Source organism: Rhizophagus irregularis, chromosome 14 (genome assembly GCF_026210795.1).
Source record: "Rhizophagus irregularis chromosome 14, complete sequence".
In the NCBI taxonomy this organism is placed as follows: domain Eukaryota; kingdom Fungi; phylum Glomeromycota; class Glomeromycetes; order Glomerales; family Glomeraceae; genus Rhizophagus; species Rhizophagus irregularis.
In genome coordinates, this window is record NC_089442.1 from 2,833,965 (window position 1) to 2,856,861 (window position 22,897).

The window sequence follows — 22,897 nt, forward strand, 5'->3', positions numbered from 1 at the left end:
TGGTTATGAACAAATAAGGTTTAAGTAAAGATCTTAGAAAATCTGCATTCATAAAGGATGGTCAAATTTTATCTGAACCAAACGGAAAAACCTAAACAATTCCGATGGAATTGAATAGTCTAGGTCTGTGCTAAATATAAAATACATCTTGCATATTACAAATATCTTATAAACTTTTCGTTTCTAATAAATTATAGCTTTGAGACTATCGATATTTCTTGTGGAACAATATCATGGAAATGTTATTTTATTGGTTATACTATATATGGAGTTTAAGTTCAATTCCGATGCGAAGAAAATTAAACACGTATTCGACATGATCGGCATTATTGAATTTATTTACAGTTGTACAAAATATTTTTTGCTGGCAAATCAATGCTGGGCGAACATCATTTCTCCGATAGAATGGTGTCGATCCTTTATGAATGTCGATACACAATCCCGTTAGGTTATAAACCCGACTTCACGTAATTTCTGACAAATCCCTAAACCTGATACTGATTTACATTTGAAATTCTTAATTTCGAATTTCATTTCAAAAAATGTGGAGGTTACATTTCATTTTGATATGAAATAAACAGTAAAAAAATTTTTTTAAAATTTTTTTTTTTTCAAAGTATTCTCTTGTAAAAAAAATTTCGACTTTCAAGAAGAAAATTTTTTTAAAAAAATGTAAAAAATTACTTTACACGTGATCAAGGTACGATGTGATTGGTTTTAACAGATAACCTGTACTACTCACGTGGCCGACAAGGTTCATAGTGCACTTAACAAGTTGCCACAATCCTGACAATTATAATATTGACATCTATAATCCGACAAAAGTATCCCAATGATCCTAAATCCCGGTTGAGCCAAAATCCCGACAGTTAAAAAATCTTGACAATCTAAAAATATTGACAGCCGAAATCCCGAAGTTTGTTATGTAAATAAATAAATAAATAAAAATTTTCTAATTAAACATAATAAAGCAAAATAATATTAAAAACGCTGTGGCGCAGTAACTGGTCTTAATTTATCAACTATTTGTAAATTCATTATAAATTTGAATAATTTAATTAGTTATTAACGCAAATTATTTGTAAATTTTATTAATATTAACGAAATTGTTACAATTGGGTCATAAATAATGCTGGTGGAAATAGCGGCAAATCACGAATTATATTGCCATTTCTCATTATCGTCTTATTTTCTTCCATAAATATAATTTTTTTTTCAAACATTGAATTACATCATTTACTTTAGGAGGCATTCGATATTAATTAAACATAGTCCTGAAAGTAAAATGCAAAAGTAAATAAAAGTTGTAGCATGATACTGAAATGTTCATCAGTTATTGTAAAAAGAATTACATTAAAAATTAACCAATCTCAAATTAATCCGGTTGAATCTCATTCTGTCGAGATTTCAGACAATCGGGATACTGTAAATCGGGATTTACGTCTATCGGAATTTTGGGGACTGGTCGTCAATCCATACACATGATAACCCTTTCTTTCTGACAAAATTTTATTATGAATTACTAATAAGGAAAATTTCTATTAAAAGTCTTGAAAAGGAACATCTCTGTTAATTTCGTCTTATTGTGTTCCTGAATTTGATTCTTTGTTATAAATACAACCAGCCTTTCAACAGTTCCTCAGCCATAAAAACATGTTCTCCCTGTAAAAAAAGTCAATCCGTTTTTTATATTCCATCTTTTTTCCGTAAAAAGCTCACATTTCCGAAATTAATAAACCTTATATCGCGGAATTTATCGAATTATTTACATTTTCCGTAAATGGATCCGTTAAAGGCTCATTTTTACGGAGTTTTTACAGAAATAACGGATAAAATTTTTATAGGGTCTCATTACTGTATTCAAACCTTTGTTTACTATACGAAAAACTTTATTTATTTATTTATTCAAAATGACAAAACATTAATTCCGGTTAATATCAAATTTGTGTTACCTTTTTTACAATCATGTAATAAAAAGGAATTAACAATCATAACGTCAAATTGCCAAATAATCAAGTCTCATCAATCATATATGGTCCAAATAAAATAATCCTACTGACCCGATTATTACTTTTGCTATTTATAACAAGGAATAATAATTACAACCGAGCATAGTAATAAAATCGTACAGGTGATGGTTGTAGGATTGGTTGTCACGGGTCGATAATTTGACATCAATTTTCATCTCTGGTAGGTACAAATTATTCGTAAAATACATAATAGTCAAATTATAAAATATATACATTGTATTAATATCATTTTTCAGTCATTTTTTATAATTTTAAAAATTTTAGTGAAAAATTTTACTCCATACTATTTTGAAAATGATATCGAAAGTATTAAGAGTTTATGAAATAATAAATTACTATATAAAAAAATAAAGAATCCATTTATTTTGGTGGATGGCATTACCAAGATTCGTTTTCACTTAATTGTCGAGTTTTACTATTTATATATAACACAAAAAGTACATCATGTCAGCACGTAACATTAAAATCTGCTGCACTTAACCTAAAATCCTATCCAGTGGATAAGATAAATTCATAAATAATATTATTGTTTTTTATATAAGTTCTAGTAAATATAAAACATCCATAAAATTTCATTAAGATGCCGGAGTGCTCCAAATTTATTTAAAAACTGTTTCGATAATTAAGAAAAAAAATTACCGTATTTTGCGGTTAGTAAGCACCCCCGACCCCTGGCGATTTTGGCCAGAATTATGAAGATCTTGGCCGGCATTAAGTGACAAAAAAGGGGGGCTTATATATCGCAAAATATGGTTTTAATCCCAAATACAAAATACAAACTGAGCTACTCAAAATCCGAAATTAAAATCTCAATGAGATACAATCTCGACATTCATCACAATCCCAAAATATTAATATTCCCAAATTCACTATTCCGGCAATCGCTATCCCGACATTAAATTTGTGACTATATATTAATTTATTAGTAATTGGATTTTCGCTCATAATCTTTCTTTGTGATCGACATTTATACAATATATATATTCTAAGTAAAAAATTATATAAAGCATATTTATTCAATAAAAAAGAAAATTTTAATTTGATTATTATTTCTCCAATGCAAATCTAAGAGAAAAATAAAAGAAAAAATAGAAAAAAAAATTAATAATAAGAAAAAAATTATTAAAATAAAAAAATAAAAAACCAGCGCTTTACCGACATCAAATCTGATCGACATAAAAAAAAATTATATATGTGAAAAAAAAAAATATTAGTATATATTGGGCCGTTCCATTTTTAGTTTAACGTCCTTCCTCCCCCACTATTTTTGAAAACTTTAAAGGTAATTTAAACACATGTTCGCATATGCCTCCTCTCTTTTGTGGTACCGAAAATTTCCGATTTTACCGAAAATTTCCGAAATTTTAAATATCATGTTTGTTTAAATTATTCCCTCCTCCCCCCTTAAAATTTTCATTCAGAAAGAACGTTAAACTAATTGTCAGTTTTGGAATGATCTTATTATAAACTGGGATGAAAAATATTAAAGATCCGGTCTAAAAGAGACTGAAAATTAGCAAAAAAAAATATCCGATTAACTGTATTAGCGATGAAAATCTCTCAAATTGGTCATCAGAACGTACACATGACCCGAAGGATGACGAAGAACAAATAGTACATTGTACTATATTGTAAATAATAAATAATTAAATTGTAATTTTTTTAACTGATAAATTATTATTAAAGATATAAAATTAATATATCATATATTTTAATACAATATGTATTTATAAAAATTATAAAAAAAATGTACTGTACTGAAAACTAGTACAGTACAGAATAGAAATTCGGGATTTCGCACAATTCATGTGATACGTAATATAACAATAGAATCTCAAACTGGTATTAGATAATCCATAAACCTGACAGTCAATAATTTCGACACTAAAATTCTGACAGTATAAAATTTTGACAGCCAAATCCCGAAATTTTTTTTTAAAAAAAACAATATTTTTCTTTAAATTAAGCGTATTATAATTTAAAAAATGATGTCGTTTTAAAGTTTATATTCGGTCATTTGCATCGCTAATAAAATTACTATCATAAAATATTTAAATTATCACAAAATATTCGTAAAATTTCAATTCCATTTAATATAGTATTTTTGTATTGTATTTTTTTTTAAAAAAAAAAGTATTCTAGTCAAAAAATCGATTTATTATTTCAATTTAAAGGGATTAAAGATTTTTAATCCAATTAATAATTATTATATAATAATTTTTAAAAAATATAATTTTTTTTTTTCATAAATAAATATTATAAATTTCAGAAATTTAAATTTCGGGATTTTACTAGCAGGATTTTTTAACCGTCAGGATTCTGAGATTTTGATTTATCAGAATTTTAGGACTGCCAAGATTTTTGTGTCTGGATTATAGTAGATTATGGATTGTCGGGATTTTTTGGGAGGACCCTCATACAATTGATATTCATAATCCAAAAATTCATTACACAATCTCGAAATTTCAGTTTCACTATCCCGGCAGATATTAAATTTATGACTCAAAAATTTTGTTAATGGATTACTATCTGCATTATCTGCATAGTACGATCTTTATTAGATTATATTTTTTATTTTATACGGAATTAAATACTGTATTTATAAAAAAAAATTTAATAGAATTTCTAAATATATTCATTGCTTTTATTTACATCCTGTAGATTAATAAAGAATATAGATTTTATTAAATATTTATTGTCTATTATTGTCCTGAGCGAAGCAAAAGAATTTTTATTTTATCGAAAAAGATTGGTCAACATGATTAAATACATGAAGAGAGATTATAAACTTTGATTAACTAGTATCCTAATGATATTCAACTGACGTTGCTCGCTCCGATACAAGTCCCGCCCCTTGCAAAAAAGATCTAACTCTAGAGAAATGGGGAAATTTTAAAAAGAGTTTAGCAAACGAAAGACCATATGTATGTAACGTTTGTAACATATAAGATTACGACACTGAAACTTCGCTACATTGACAAACAAATCAGATTATTATAAAAAAAAATTTTTTGTGTATTGAAAAAAATATAGAAATAAAACAATATAAACATGTATTTTATAACACAAATAAAAAATGATTAGTAAAATTTGATAAATAAGGTGGTACGATTTTTTTTCGCTCCGGATTCACAACGGTTTCCGTTACCTAGTTATTACTATATGCGGGTTGTACTTTTAAATATCACAAAATTATGTCATTCTTGTACCTTCTTAAATATATATTATACAAAAAAAATACCTTCTTAAAAGAAACAGAAATAACTAAAAGAAAAAAATTATAAGCATCATTATGGAAGGCATTTTGAATTACTGTAACGCACCCATAATAATGGAAACACATTAGACTTTCTTCAACAAAGTACAAATGATTTATTAATTACTCACGGCAATTTTTCAACGGGTTGCAAATTTAATAAATTTAACAAGCGATTATTTATTTTATTATAAATACACTATTTTTCATTGTTTCACAAAAACCTTTGTACTCCGCCCCTGATTTTTTCTTATACGACAACCACACTAATCCATTATAAGATATTGCCAATCTTTTTCATATAGTCTAAAGTTTAAATTTCTCATTAAGATAATGAATAATGATTTTTCAATGATTTGTGTAATTTGATTATCGGGTCCCGAAAATGAGTCAATATGATGACAAATTATTATCCGCAAAAAAAAAAAAGATATACTAGCAGTTATTTCCTAATCGGTTCTAAGGATCAGAGCTAATTTTATTAATCTCTGTCAATCTATCATGCCATGATCCAATTGACCCACAACTTGTTGTTACTGCTTATTTCAAATCCGATTAAATACTGTAACGATTCAAGCTATACTCGATTTGCAGTTTGTGATCGTAAGCTTTTTTTTTAGTTAAAAACTGAAAATATTGTTTTATTTATTGCGTATATTGTATATATTGTACATTATCAATTTCAACTTGAAGATTATAACGCAGGTAAAATTTTTTTCGATTTATTTAAATAACATTATAAAAAACAACTCGTAAAAATAATATACAGTAATACATCTCGATCGTGCGGATTTGTGTTTGCGTGAAAAAAATGCGGATCGAATAAAAGAAATCGTTTATATTTACGGAGGATATGATATAAAATATATCACGAATTGAAGCCGATAATTTAGGCTATTAAATATAAAATCTCGATTTAATATAAACTTATTAATATAAATACTATTATTTAAAAATTTTCTGTAAAAATGAAAAATTAATCAATGGCTCACCTTTCAAAAAGGAATCATCGAATTCCAGGAAAAATAAATTACGATAAATTCAAATTGTCAATTTCCTTGAAATATTTTCAAAAAATTTTTCTTGTAAAAAAATTTTTTTTTTCTTCATAAGGAGTGTAATAATATACTGTTTAGATCATTATCAAATATTTGAATGTTAGAACGTTTACATTTTTTTTTCTTAAGGATAAAAGAAAATAACTCAAATTTATAATTATTAACGTTAACTACGCCTAATAATTAATAATAAAGACTTTGAATGGTTCGTGTAACAGATTATGTAAATAAGCTGACAAATTTTAGAAACAATTAAAAATCGGAGTTATTTATAGTATTAGTATTTTAAATAAATGTACGCTCATTCGCAATATCTTACATCTCGGATTATATGTCAATAACATTTTATAATTCATCTTTCAGCTCAATAGGATCATTGCAGATTTTCATAGACTGAAATTTTATTAAGCATAACAATAATGCATGACTATATCATTTTTTATTACTCCACCTTATTATATCAATTATGTGCATATAAAGAAGATTAAAAATAGCATAAAAATGAAATTAATAGAAAGTTAAATATAAAGCTTTTTATGACTGTTGTTACGATTAATGCATGATCAAAGGTAACACTTTTATTTGTTGCCATATCGGTCACAAATCCCCTTCATTAATTGGTGCTTTCCAATTTTGGAACTTTGACAGATTTAGTAAATGACAAATGAGAAAATGACAATTACCATTTTAAAATGATTAAATGGCATCATTTGCGATCCCGGATAATTTCAGTTACAAATGAAAGAACATTATGATCACATAACTCAAATTATTGAAACGACATAATGACATGTGGCAATCAATGATGGGCGTCTTCACAAAGAATATGATTGAGATTGAGATTGGGATTGGGATCGGGATTAGCTTGAGATTGTTATTAACATCTAATCTCAATCTTAATCTCAATCACGTTGTTTGTGAAGACGCCCATTGATTAAGGTTTTGACAAGTCGTTACTTATGCTATAGATAGTCCTAAAAAACACAAAAAATCGGTAATCAATTAATTTAGCGATTAACTTTGTTACATAAAATCTTGAGAAATTTGAATAATGATCGCAGATATTTTTATTATTTTTACTTTTTTATTTTCATTAAACATGTGGTGTTCGAAACTCAATGAAACATCTATATTTGTTACCTTTCAAAGTTGACAAAATTCGGAATGATAATCAATCGCAGTGATTTTTACCACCAAATTCGCTTAGCTTGTTGAGTTTAGCACCATCGGATCATTTGACCATCAGCATGAAAACATTTGAATAATTGTGAACAATTGTTATAATCTATCGCTTATCTCACGATAATCGGTATAACATAAATAAAATCAGAAATTTTCTTACTAAAGATATTAAAATTCCGAATTCATTTGAGAATGTCCTTGATTAGGATAACTTATTTGCACGAGATGAAACGAAAATAAACACAATACTGCATGATTGTAATAATGTGAGCCAAATGCTTACGGAAGAGTATCAGGACATTTCGCCGAAAGCCATTTCAAATAATCTCTATTCGGGCCTTCAAAACCACAAACTGTTGAACCTTTTAAATCAATTTCCAAAGATATGGTAAATAAACTCATAAATGCTGATATTTTAAAACGCTCATAAATAACACTTTTTTTATTCACTAAAATTTTAAAATGTAATGAGTACACTAATTTGTGTGCGTATAACGTATAATTGTGTTGAAAATGGAGTTAAACTTTAAGAATAATAATTTACATAGTAATTAAATGCTTTATTTATAAATAATAACATATTATTTATTTTTTATTTATTAAATTTGTTTTAAAATTTAAATGAAGTCTTATAAGGTAGTGTAGCTGGTTAGGATCGGTTAAAGGTTTTTATGGAGTAAATCAAATAATTTAATATTTTTTTTTTCACGAAATTGTTCTATTAAAATTTCTTGAAATTTTAATAAATTATTATATTGCAAACTAATTTGTTAAATTTCAATAATTAGTCGCTCATTTAATGAAAGAATGATACAAATATTACTAAATAATAAAATATATTATGAAATTAAATTTTTATGATAAATAAAGTCATTATCATTATTCTACTGTATACTAGAGTCCAAAACTCGTTAAACCAAAATTTTCTGTGTTTACAGAATATTTTATTATTAAAATAATCTCATCCAATTACAATTGTAAATTGTAATATTAATAATTTCGATAATTTAACGCAATTTTTGATTCAATATCGAAAAAATTCTTGTTGAGCAAGCGGATATTTTAAATTTTCATATCGTTAGAACTACAGTACATCGTAATAATTTATTAATAAGTAGTCAAATAACCTTTTGTTTATGAGTTAAAGATATGAATTTCTGTATTTTCAAAGTTTAGTGCATAAAAATTAGTACACAATCTAAATTCGATCTTTTATTAAGTTAATGTAATATGTTGGTATTATATAACAGATAATATTATTACAGATATTTACTATTAAAATTCATTATTAAATAAACTGTTACTTAAATGTTAAAAGCTTGCATATTTATTTATTTTGGAATAATAAAAAATGACATAGAATTTGAATAAATTTTTGGCCAATAAAAAGTTTAATATATATGGAAAGAAATTATTAAATATACCGAGTACTCCAAGTGGAATAAGAAATATGTGTTTATTTTTCTTCTAATTACTCAATTGATTCTTCTTACTGAGAATTATTAACGTTAAATCATATAATTATTATAAATAAAAAAAGTCTACGTTTTATAATCTTTACCTTTTGGCTTATCTTGGCAACAAACTTTAGTGTTTGTTAGATTTGTTTAGTTTATTATAAAGACAATAAATGAAACATGAAATCATATTCTAAGAAACTAAAAATTCATAAACGCAATCACACTTAGAATTCATTTACTGTATATCACTGAAATATTGCTAATGTCTTTTTATGATCTTAATTTCGGCCAGAATATCAACGGTTCTGGCTTCTGACAATCACTCAATATTTATATTTTCTATTAAGTTAGTATATCAAAGACTACTCAAAGACTCGTAAATGTCAGCGCTTAATAATGCCGGCCGAGACTAAGTTAATTCCGGCTGGAATTAGGATGGTAGTGAATAAATAAATATGACTGGTTTATAATTAAACTTCGTTATACAATATGTAATATCGCGAATTTATAATAAAGTCGTTATATATATAATTTATAAATGGTTTTGTTTAAGAAAAAAAATTCGGTATGGGCCAAAAATCGGTTCGTTATATCAAGTTATGACTGTATTTAGTTTCTTTAGTATTCGGCATATGCCTAAATATAATTTTGAAATTATACACCAAGATATATTTTTAATAGAAAAAAGTTCGTCTCGTTTATTATTCTGTAGTACCTCTTTTTATTATTCATATATTCTTAGTCTACAATATCTTCCTTTCCTATCAATGAAATATTCGTTAAATCGAGAATTTATTATATCATGTGTTCCATCGTTTATAAGAACAGAATGCATAATTTTTTAAGAAATTTATTGATACGGATTTTCAAATAAATTTTAAATATCATTATTTACCACTATTTACCTAAATGGCTTTTAAATTTTATTTCCATACATGGATTCTTCGTTCATTTTTTATTTTTTTTTTGTTCGGAAAGCATTCGGAAAACGTCGAGAAAAAATATATAAATATTTAAAAAAATATTTGAATCGGCAATTATTATATTTTGTTACTATGTTTCGTCGGTCAGATTATGATAGCTTATATAGTGTTTAATTTCTTTTATGTTTCATATTTGGTAATTATGCATAAATATTTATGATCAAAAAAAAAAACAAATAAACAAAAAAAGTAATAAATGCAAAAAAATTAATCTTAAGATTTGGTAACATAAATAATGTCATTCATGCTGATGATTTTAAGTTCGGCTGAATTTTTATGTTAATTCCGGCCGAAATTAACTTATATGAATTTTTGTCCAAGAGAGCTAAATTTTACGGCCATTTTGAATGATGGAATAATTTATTTCAAAAATGAGATTTATTTTTAGTTTTCTCGATTATTAATTTATATTTACCAGTTGACTAATTAAAACAAATTTGTTGGTTTGACAAATTGGCTTGGTCAAACGAGGCGATCTCTTTCAATGTTGCTAATTATATATCAAATTCAAAGAGAAAGGGATTGATACTATTTATGGTATTATCTCTTTGTAAATTTTTTGATTGTTTATACTTGTAAAATACTAACTAATTATAGATATCATAATCGGAATCAATAACAAGTTGGATTTCCGAATCACAATTTTTTTTTTAAAAAAAAAAACGGTAAAAAAAAAACAGCAATTAACCGTAATTCATGACATCGATATTATGATATTATGTGATTTCTTATTTCTCTCTTTCTTTTTTTTTAAAAAAAAAGAAAGAAAGATGATTAAAAAACAAATCATATTTTACTAATTCAATATGCAACATGAGACTAATATAGAATTAATCACGTAAAGTTCCGATTTATTCGCGTTTATTATTTATATGAAAATAGAATTCCACTATTGAAAAATTATCGGAACAAATTCCGAGAATAACTTTTATTAGTTTTTTTTTTAACAAATGATAATAGGAAAGCTGACCGGGACGATAAGACTAATCATCCAATTTGATAACCTTATTTTATTTTTCGAATACTTGTCTTTCATTAACTTCCATTTTACTTTGTTCAAAATTATTCTATTATATTCTATGTAATATTACGCGTTCATTTTATATAAATAAGAATGAACCAAACCAACATTTCATTTTTTTCAAGCTTTCCGTTTTTCTTCTAGTTTTTTTTTTCTTATTCTATCCTTAGCAATAATACGAAAAAAAATTTCATATTTAATTTGTTATCTCTCTTGCACACTACATACTCTGTTTATAAATCTTCGCACTATGAATTACTCGCCACAAAACCAAGTTGATATGCTTTTACAAGTTTTTACTGTGAATGGCAACTTATCACTTCCACCCATATTCATTCTTCCGGAAAGAATGTATAAGGATATAACGTATAAAAAAAAACCTGGAAACAAACTAACAACCATAGAAGGTTTATTACGCTTTTTCATAAGTAAAGAAGCAAAAAAATTAAAGATAACAAATTCCGTAATTATTAATAAAGTTATGAGAACGTTGTTGAAAGAAGCTAGTTCCCAAGATAGACGTGCGTATCGCAATTTTTCTGATGCGATAAATTTATTAATCAAAAGTCGTAGTCTCAGTTAGCCATTACTTGGTGAACGAAATATTTTCAAAAAATTTTTCTGGGAGAAAAAAATTTTCTCCATTTTCACGCGAAAAGGGTTTTAATATGGATAAATTATTATTTCACACGAAAATATGTTATGTTTTTTTTATGTTTTTATGTTATTTTCTACCTTTATGTTATTTATGCTATTTATGTTACATAGAATATAGAATTAAGTTAAATATTTATTTTATAAGATTTATAAGATCAATTATGAATATATTCGTACGAGAGAGATTTTATTTTGGTATCGTTTATCTGGTAAAATTATCGAATTTTCTTTAATTCCTATAATAAAATCCGTATTTTCATTTTTTTTATACAATAAAATTCTAAAAATGGTAACATTTGAATGTTATATAGTTGTATCAATGATATCAATAAGATCACTACGGAATCTTCGGAATCACAAATAGATAAAGGAGATTGATAATTAAATAATCGATCTAATGTTACTGTCGGTGTAACACTTAAAAATTAAATTTGCATATTCAAAGTAAAATTACTTGATTAAGAAAATTATCTATCTCCGATGTAAAGTTAGTACTTTTTGACTTGTATTACTGGAAAAGAAAATAAGGGCAATTAACGCATCTCCGACGATTGTGTACTGAGTATTTGAGTAACAATGTTGAGGTCATACATACGCAATCGCGCTTTTTTTTTCATCCCATGTGATTTTATATAATTTGTCATCCAATGACAAATGTCACCTTTTCATTTTGTTTTCTATTGTTAATCTGTCTTTTTTCCAGCCTCTTATATGTCACTTTTATGTCGCCGGTCACGTGCGACGAAGATATTACTTAAAATGTTTGCCGACCACATGGTTTATTACTGAATAAAGTAAACTGAAAGATAATGACTTTAATTTCATGGATATGGAGACAGTATATTAAGATACATAGATGAATCAATTGACCGAACATTTTACTACAATTGACATTTAAATATTATATTTATTACAAAATAAATAAAATAAATGTGAATCGTGTATAAAAATAAAATTTTGAGTTATTTAGACATCAGGTGGTACGTGTGTAATATACCAAAATTGGTGAAAGGATTTCTTTAACTGTGAATACAATGATACTGATCAACGTTCTAATGAAACGAAGATTATTAAAAAAAAAAAACAATGAATTCAATTAATAATTTTTATTTTTTATAATAAAGAATCTAATTATTTGAATAAAATGTTCAAAATTTATAAAATTTATTATTAAATTTGATTAAATAAGGAAGGATTAAGTCGATTATATCTGTACATGATTCGAAACAATTGGCGTAAAAAAATTGTAAATTTATTATTTTATTCAAATTTATATTATACTACTGTATGTTCTCATAAAGTCATGAATATATCGGAATTTCTTTTAAAAAAATAGAATGTACATTTTGACTTCAATAATATCAGTCCAAGCATTATTTTATAAAGTCTATTGTTTAAATATTTTAATAATTGGAGTTCGAAGAAATACTTGTTGGAAGTAACAAATCAATATATAATTATTACAATATCCATTTTGTGAGATACCGTATGAGGATCAAATCATGTGTTGCGACACTATTGCGACACAATATTTATAAATTGCATAAATATTTTAAATTAAAATGAGCTTTTATAATTTTTTTAATTTTTTCAAATTTTTATAATGTTTTAATGTATAAGTGTTGATGTTTTAATAGTGAATGTTTAAATTTGTTGATTTAATTACAATTTTACATTTGCCAAAAATCTACTGCACATTGTGATTTTTTAATATATCAAATATTAAATTTTCAAAAAATATTTAAATATAGCCTTTTTCGTTTTAAAAATTTTTTCTTTAGCGACGAACGGATAGTTTCCTTTTCTTTTCTTTCTTTTTAGGTCTTTAGCTTTTGCGGTCAAAGGTACGTTTTTCCTCTCTCTTTTTTCTTGTTTTTGTTGTTTTGTTTCTTACTTCTCCATTTCTAATTCTCTTTTCTTTCTCTTAGGTCTTTAGGTTCTTCAGTTCTGCGGTGAGGGTACATTTTTCCTCTTTTCTTTTTTTTCGTGCTTTCCATTTCTAATTCTCTTTTTCTTTTTTAGGTCTTTGAGTTCTTCTAGTTTTGGAATTAAAGTACGTTCTTCTTTACTCTTTTTTATCTTGTTTCTTAATTTGTTCCTTACTAACTATATTTCCTTTACTTTATATCAAACTTTAACTTTGCAGGTTTTGTTTTTGTTTCGTTCCTTAACTTCTTCATTTTGGATTTTTTTCTTTTTTCTTTGGTATTGGTACCTTTTCTTTCTTTTTCTTTTTTTCGTTTTGTTTTTTATTTTCTCTTCTTTGTTAGGCCTTATGTTATTCTCGTTTCGCGAGGTACGTTTCCATTTGTCTTTTCTTTGTTTTGTTTCCTAATATTAGCTAACTATATTTTCTACTTTATACTGCTCTTTAGCTTCACGAGTTTTACTCTTCAATATTACTGATTTTGCTCTTTAATTTCGTGGGATTTGCTATTACGTTCTTTTAACTCATCGATGCACTATGCGCTTTGTTCTTTATCTTCATCATGATGGGTTTGTTCTTATATCAATCATGGTTTTGTTCTTGGATCTTGACTTCATTTTTTTACTTTATTGGTTTCATTTTTTACTTGTTTTTCCTTAATTTTTGTTTAGCTCCTTTCAACTTCCTAAAAAAACCAATCAAAATTAAATTTGGGGTGAGTAATATCAAATATCACCCGGTCTAGGAATAAATTCACTCAAAATTAAAATATTAAAATAAAAAAAAAAATCGTATAAAATTTTCGGGCTGGGCCCGGCCGAGTTTCAAAATATGGCCTCTAAAGTGAAGTATGAGATATAATATATGGATAATGCTATTAAAATTAACATTCAATAAAGAGACTTTTGCTTTAATAAATTAAACCTTTTTATTAATTATATGTTATTTAGTCACATTTATATACGAACATTCGATCATTTGAGAATTCATCATAATTTAATTAGTGCTCTAATCTACATCCACTAACCCAATCAAAAAAATTTGATTTAGATTGTTTAGATTGGCATCATCTTAAACGAAGCTTTGTCTTCATTTGAAGCTTAAAGACTTTGTATCATTTGTATTTTCTTCCATTTTTTTTTTGGACATAATACTTCTTACACTTATAAGCTATAACTTCGATCCTAGATCAATAGTAATCTAGTAATAACAAATAAGTTGGACGCGTAAGCGCGTTAAAATAAAATTATAATAGTAAAAATAAAAAAAAAAAGTGAATTTAATAAAGGATTTAACTTACTTAATGTTACTTTAATGACTAATTATAACTCGGAAAATTTAAAATGTAATAAATAAAAATTTCATGTAATTTTAAGGAATATAAAATTTAAAAAATATCAACAATATATCATCTGGAATATATCATGATTATTTATTAGATACATTATGATACATATTTTTTCTTTTTTGCTTTGTTTATATTAGTTTGTTCTAGATTAATATGAAAAAAAAAGTGTAAAATTACAATTCTATTTATGCAATATGAGTCATACTTATATCTAATAAAATTTATTTCATTTCATTATTACATGGATTGCATATATTGTATATAGAGTTATAATCTTTTGTAATAATGAATCTGGTTGACGAAGTCTGTGTATTTTTTTGTAGTGCTTCTTTCGTGTTAATGTGTCAGTCTGAATCATATTATTTTTATAATATTTAAGGTCTCTAATTTCTCTCAACTTCAAAAACTACTTTTGCTTTTTACTACTACAAATACTTAATAAACTTGTTTTTTGTGATTTATAAAATTAATCATGAGTACAGCAACTGAAAACTATATTGGATATGAGGCTCTTATTTCCTATATAATTGAATCAAAGAATTGGTCTTACTATGGATTTTTGAGTCATAACCGAGATACCATCATTGCTTCACTAGCCCAACTAACTAGCTCTACATTTACATCAGCCAGGCATAGCTTTGATGTTGCCTGGAGCAATCGCTTTTTGGATGAAGCAGAAGAATTATTAGATTCAAATACTTTTGCTGAATTAAAGAAAAAGGTGTGTTTTGTTTTTATTTTGCAAAGTATTGGGTAACTCCTAATACTCCCCGTGGTCACTTAGTGAGAATTACCGTCTTGACACCCTTGGTAACCAGCCCAAGCTCTCACTTCGGGCGCCCATGCTTTGTTGTTGATAAAGCCTGCTAATTCTGGAGGAGGAATTGGCTATGTACCTTCTTTATTACTAAATAAAAATTTAATGCACTACTAATAATCTTGTATCTTCTAACAGTTTATTGCAGAACGATCACGTTATGCAAAAAAGATGCAAATTTTCTGGCAAGGAGTAGTCAAAGAATATGATAAAGAAAATGCCAAAGAATGTGATAAAGAGAATACCAAAGAATGTGATAAAGAGAATGACATTGCATCTCTTACAAAAAAGACAGTTGAGACTCCTACTAATCTTTCTAAAACTTTACAACCAGATGTACAATCAGAAATATTACTTCCCAAAGTTTCTGAAACTTTACAGTCAGATTTACCTAAAATAAAGAACTTTAAACTTATTAACTTTTGTTATAATATACTTCATGAACTTGAAAACACATCTTATGCTAATCTATTTTATAAATGTATTAAAAATGATGTTAAAAATAATATTATAAATCATCCAATGGATCTATTTACTATAAATTTAAATTTAGAAAATAATCAATATACTAGTTTAGAAGATTTTGAGAAAGATATTCGTTTAATATTTTGTAATTGCTATACATATAAGGTTGCTTGTCTAAACCTCTTCAAAATCCTACGATTAGTTTCATCAAAATTTTACTATAGATTTATTATAGTTTCGGCAGAGTTTTGGCAGTTTCGGCATTTATAATAAGTTTCGGCAGTTTTGCTTTTCTCCAAAGTTTCGCCAGTTTTTTAATATAACTTTAATATAGTTTCAGCAGAATTTCGCTTTTCGGCGAAACGCCATCTTGCCTAAACCCCTAGGTTTCGGCAAGCAACCTTATATACATATAATGATGTTGGAAGTGAAATATATAGTTCAGGTAAAGCATTAGAATCTATTTTTAATAAAAAATGGAATGAAGAACTTATTCTTAAAGGTAAACAAATAAAAGAACTGAAAAGAACAAGAGATAATGATGCTGATGATACAGATAGATCCTGGAAGAAACAAAGCCAAGTTTTAGAACAAAATAAGGATAATTTAATGTATAGACAGATTGTTAATGATGCACTTCTTGTTACTTCAGCATATGAAAGTCTTGTTATAGGTAATATTATCCCTTTTATTGAAATTTTAAAGACCTTTCTATTAACAAGGTCAAAGATGTCTTTATCTTCAGCAAATGAATCTATGCTTCAAAGCAATTGTTGAAATTCTTCTGCCACTAAAATATCGTATTCCAGAGTTTTCATTAGTAATGGATGGCAAAAAGCCAAAAGGATCAGGTCGATTTGGTTATTCAGATATTTTTATTTTAAAAGGAATAGGAGATAATTATATTAGTAGCTTAGAATTAAAATATATTTCATTAGTTGGCTTAATAAGAAATCAGAAGTTTGGTGCAAATGAACTAGAAAACTTAGATAAAATTCTTGAAAAGGAAGATGAAGAGATTTTATTAAAAAGATCATATACATACTGGTCCAAAGAATTTAAAAAAACAATCCAGACAACTATAGGTGAGGTATTAAAAAGTGGTACAAGTCAATTGGAATCATATATCCCTATAAAAAATTTTTATCCGAATATTTCCATTATTTCTCTGTGTCTTCCGTAAAAATTCCATGAAAATGATACATTCACGGATATCCGTGTTAGCGAGATGAAAATTTCCATGATTTAAGGCTATAATTTCCATGAAAATGATACATTCACGGAAAAAACATGGAAAGATAATACACGGATCAGATTTTTTACAGGGTATGAATACAATCTCAAAGGGAAAAGTTGTTAATTATTTTAGTTCAGGAGTACTTGATGAACGTGTTAAAACAATTAAATCAAATCCTAATAAATTGAAAGGATTTGTCATCTTAGTGATTGGTTTTCGTCGTATTTTATGGAAACCTGTTGAAGAAGTAATATCTAATTATACATATAATAAAATTTAAAGCAGTTTAGTTTATTTAAAGTATCATTTTTATGCTCACAAAAGGTGTATCTATGTATCATGGGTTGAAATAATCAGTTAACACTATCAAAATTACAGTTTTTTTTAGCAATTTTTCATCATCCTTATCTTTTTGACTAAATTAATTCCTATAAAAAATTTTCAGTAAAATGATCACGTGTCTGAGTTTTTTTGGAGAAACTAGAAAAATGATCATTTATCAGAGTTGTTTTTTTTATCTAAAACATAAAAATTACATATTGTTAATTTTTAAATAAAAAAATTTTGGCCTAATTTTATTAACTTCTATGCAATTTGAAAATTAACAAATATATTTTATGAGATTAGACTAAGGGTATGCTATTTTTTTGATAGTTTCACAGTTTTAATACCGAGATTGTCTCCCACAAGTGATATTAAATCATTTAATTACTTATTTTTCATTGCCACACAAACTAATTACAATATTAATACATCAACGAGTATTAATATTTTATACATGGAAGTGAAAAAGGAAAGGACAAACCATTCAGAGTGATGTAATTTATCTCTTGATCAAAAAAAAATATCCAACAAATAATTCCACAAACATTAAAACCATTTAAGACAAAGGTATTGTTATGGCTAATTAAAATTACAGCTTAGAAAAAATGAAATCTTTCGTAATAAAAATAACAAAATTACTTTTGCACGAATTAAATTAATGCCTCTCTCTATTTCCTATCGCAACAAGTTCAATCAGAGTCATATTCCGAATAATCATAGTCATCAAAGCCATCATAATAATCGAAATCATCGTCAGAATCATAATAAAAATCGTCATAAAAATCGTCATAAAAATCGTCATAATTGTCGTAAGGATCGTCATAAGCATCGAAATCATCATGGCAATTGTTGTTGAAATAATTGGCGTCATCAAAATTATTGTTGAGATTGTTAACCTCATAAATAATCCATACAAACGCTATTGTAACAAATACAATCTTCCAAAATACCATTTTTTTTTATTTTGCGATTAAAAATAAAGCTTTTAAAAATAAGAAATATTTTTTTTTTTTAAAAAAAAAGCGGTTACTGTATATTGTTACGAAATTTTTTAAAATTTATGTGAAAAAAGGATTTTCATTCAATTTTGAATATAATATATTTTTACCATTGATTTCATATGACAAATGAACAATGATTGGCAAAAGAGGATTATATAAAAATAATCTGCGCAAATATGTTACTAAAAAGGAAATCGGTTGTTAACTCCTCATAACGAAGCGCAGGTAAAATTTTCATGTGAAAAATGTATGAGGTTCAGTTTTTCTGCACACATATTATTTGAGTTCGTACTTATTTAATTAGCATACATGAATTTACGATAAAAGTAATAAAAGTGATAGCGTGGCGTAACTTGCATCTACTTTAGATACTATAGGACAGAGTTGATTATATAATTTTACTCGCATAATAATCATTATAATGTATAATGTATGTCACTCTATCCTTTATTAGAAATCAGTAAATTATAAAATATTTGATGTATGTTAGAAAGAACAAAAGAAACGTCAGAAACGTTTCTTTAAAGTAAAATAAATATTCCTTTCCCCTTCCTAATTTACCTTTAAACGTCCGGGTTTATTATAAAGAACTTAGCATCACTAGAAAAAAAACCAAGAAATAAAACGATAGAAACGTTTCTTTACAAATCGATTAAAAAAAAAATTTTCCTTTCCAGTCTTTTCAGCCCGCTGTGGTAAGTTGATGTTCAGGAATGTTGGATTTCTTTTACATGTTGAACTTTAAAGGTGATTAAAAAGGAGAAGTGAGTGAGTTTTTTTTTTTATTAATTGATTTAAGAAATGTTTTTACGTTTCATTTGGATGCAGTTTGAACATATTAGTTAGATAAATGGGTAAATGAGAAAGAGAGTGGCAAGTTGTTTTTTTCATCTCCTTTCATGTTTTGCTAATCTTAATTCATTTTCTAGTTTCTTATTAATTGTATTAAAAAATTTTTTTTTTAAAGTAAAACATAAGTCAATAAAGTTTTTTTAAGCTGTTTATAAATTACATGTTTTTTGTTTTTTTTTTGCTACTGGGCAATTTTTGTCCACTTTTTTTCTTTTATTTTTGCGTGTTTGTTCCATTTTTTTATGATTTCTCATCTCCATTTTTTATTAATTCCGTGTGAACGATTTTGTCCACTTTATTATCTTAATTCTGGTCAATCCTGTCCAGAATTTATATAATCTTTTAAATGTTGAGGCCAAAATTGCCTTATTCTTATTTTGCATGAAATTTAGTATCACGTGACTGTAACATTTGGATGACGTGAAAATATCATAATTAGGTTTAATTCCAAATTTGATTACCCATAGTCCCACATTAACTATTTATATTATTGACTGGGATTAACCGCAACTACACACTATAAAACGTCAAACCGAATGATTTTTTTTGTTTATCAAAATTTGATAATGAAATAAAATGTCAAAACAATATTGAAGATTTAGAATCATTAATTTCCGAAGGACATATTGAATACTATGAATATTCTGACTTTAGGAATATACAACAAATAGGAAAAAGATTATTTGGGTACCTGGAAAAATACTACTCGTTATTTCGCTTTGAATCCTTATAGTAATATTAAAGAGGTATGAAACTTTGTAATCATTTAAAAAAATGTGACAGATAAATTAATCCTCTTATATATATTATTTCATTCACCGAAAAGTTGATATTCGTGAAAATATTTTGCGGTTTTATGGAATTACAAATAAAGAAAATGATAGTAAATTTAGAAACATATTAAAACTTTTGACAAATAAATTATTTTTTTTTATCGCTCAAATTTTTTTCAAATGTACGATGAATCAAATGAAAATATACTTACTCGTTTTGGGAATATGTTGATGGTGACACGTTACATTTCAATCAGCAAATGCTATGCATCGTGATCTGATGAGTTTATTTTATTATAGATGTAATAACTGATTTTCACGCTGCTTTATTAGCAGATGCATCAAATAAATACTTTTTGTGAATTAGAAAAGAAATTATTTAGATGACGATATCATAAAATTGGTTTAGGATTAGTAATTGATAAAAATGATTCTGAAGAAGACCAAATTCAAGTGATTGAGCAATTGAATAAAACAAAATGTTTCGTACATGGATATCAGTATTAGAAAAAGTGTGTTTTTCGCCAAAATGTCTTACTAAAGAACTTGGAGATAAAAAAAGCCTTTTTAAAAGAATAAATATTTTATGACCTGTGAATTTGATTTTATTGGTTATTATTTGGTGCAGACTTTTCTCTTCTTACCAAAATGGTTATAGTATCAAATATAAATTGCGTAAAACTTTAAAAAAAATTAAAAATAAATATTTGATAACCTTTAAATTGAATAATTATATAAATAACTATCGGTTTGCGTAAATAAATAATAAATATGAAACTTTTTTTTTTTAATAAATTATACATATAGTAATATATCATATTGTATTATTGTACGTATAACATATTGTGTGTTAGCTTTTCTTTCATATTTTTTTGCAATTTATTTTTTAGGCATATCAATATCATCATCTTGAAAGAATCGCCTAATCACTATTGTTAACATAAATAATAAAGAAGAATGTCCACATTACGTACTGCTCTCACAATATTGACTTTTGTGAGAGATTGCTTTGCAGCATTAGTTGTTATTTAAGGAATGTTAAAACAGCTGGTCTTCTTATCATTAATGTTATGGACAGATTTTGCGAACCTTGGTGATATTAAGTCAAGGACGATCTTTTGTCGGTAGTCTTTTTTAATAATTGTCTTACAAATTATATTCTTTCGATGTTACATGGCAAGTTAAAATATAATAATCTATTATTGTTTGTTTCATTATACATTTTTATTATTTATCTATTACCAACATTTCATATATTATGAAAACAGTTTTAACAGTTTTAATTAAACTTATCTTTTTTATTTAAAAAATATATATCCGACGACGAATATAGTTTGATACATTTAATTTCAAATTCGATATTATTGCGAGTAACTGAAGGAATCATTTTCTAGAATTAATGAATAATTTTTCAATTTACGTAAAAAATCAGGCTCCAAGTTTATCACATTTTTGAAATCCTGGTAGTGCTCTTATCGTCAAATGATTCACTTTATTTATCAATTTTTCATAACACGAAGAAAGAAAGAAACTTAGATGAATTTTTTAATTAAATTTATTCAATACATTAATTTTACTCGTCTAATTATTAAAATTATTTTTCATATATCGTTATTATAATAATATTTACCGTATATGTTCGCCAATTAACAGAATTGTCCTTACTGTAAAATCGTATCATCCTCTTTATTAAAGTCAAAAACTATTATGGAAATGATTAGTGAACAGTACCACCACGTACGATAATAGTACGATAATAAGCGTACGCAAAATGTATTTTGATATCTTATTAAGTTAAGTGAAGTAAAAGCTCTATTTGAATAATATCTAATGACATTATTTTCATAATATTAGCTAAGTTATTTAGTTGTTTTTGTAATTACTATTTTATTTTTCTTAAAAAAAAAAAATTATTTTTATTATTTTTATAGGTTATAATTTAGATTAGATGTAATTACACCAAAATAATACTTTACTAAGAAATTATTATTAATGAGAAATTAAGAAGGTCAAATAAAGTCTTCCACACTCTCAGATTATTGAATAATAAAATTAGTCCAATTTTAAAACCAACAATAATAAAAATATTGGTACTACTTAAAATCCTTTAAAATATGATACTGTATAAAAGAACAAACAAATAAAATCATACAAAGTTAAACCTTCCCGATTTCTTATAACTTCACTACGCGTTAATAAACTTAGAAAACAAAAAAAAAATGGCTACTTATTATACTTAATATGCAACAAACATGAAATTTTCTGTTATAACATAAACTATTAAAAATTTAAAATTCAATTAAGGTTATTATTAACCTTCAGTTGTTTATACGTATTTATTAAACATATCTTATCGAAAATGATCACGTGATGCAATTTAAATTAGGATTGTCACGTTTTTTTTGTTTAAATTTTAGGATCACGAGGTTTATTAATAATGTTTCACAATAATAGTAAAAAAAAATTTAAATAGTACACTAGACCAAACAAGAAAAAAATAATTTTT

General features: G+C 25.9%; 2 protein-coding genes across 2 annotated transcripts; both read left to right on the forward strand.

Annotated features, from left to right (window-relative positions):
- Positions 1–11,240: 11,240 nt before the first annotated feature.
- On the forward strand, positions 11,241–11,912 carry OCT59_006319 (uncharacterized protein; the record flags this gene model as incomplete). Its single annotated transcript, XM_066141194.1, has 1 exon — positions 11,241–11,912. One exon carries the CDS (start codon positions 11,241–11,243, stop codon positions 11,571–11,573), a length of 333 nt encoding a protein of 110 aa, XP_065998009.1. The 3' UTR covers positions 11,574–11,912.
- A 3,482-nt stretch (positions 11,913–15,394) lies between these two features.
- On the forward strand, positions 15,395–17,721 carry OCT59_006320 (uncharacterized protein; the record flags this gene model as incomplete). The annotated part of the gene is made up of 5 exons (XM_066141195.1): positions 15,395–15,643; positions 15,878–16,349; positions 16,650–16,877; positions 16,927–17,294; positions 17,530–17,721. 5 exons carry the CDS (start codon positions 15,395–15,397, stop codon positions 17,719–17,721), a joined length of 1,509 nt encoding a protein of 502 aa, XP_065998010.1.
- Between the last annotated feature and the right edge of the window lie 5,176 nt (positions 17,722–22,897).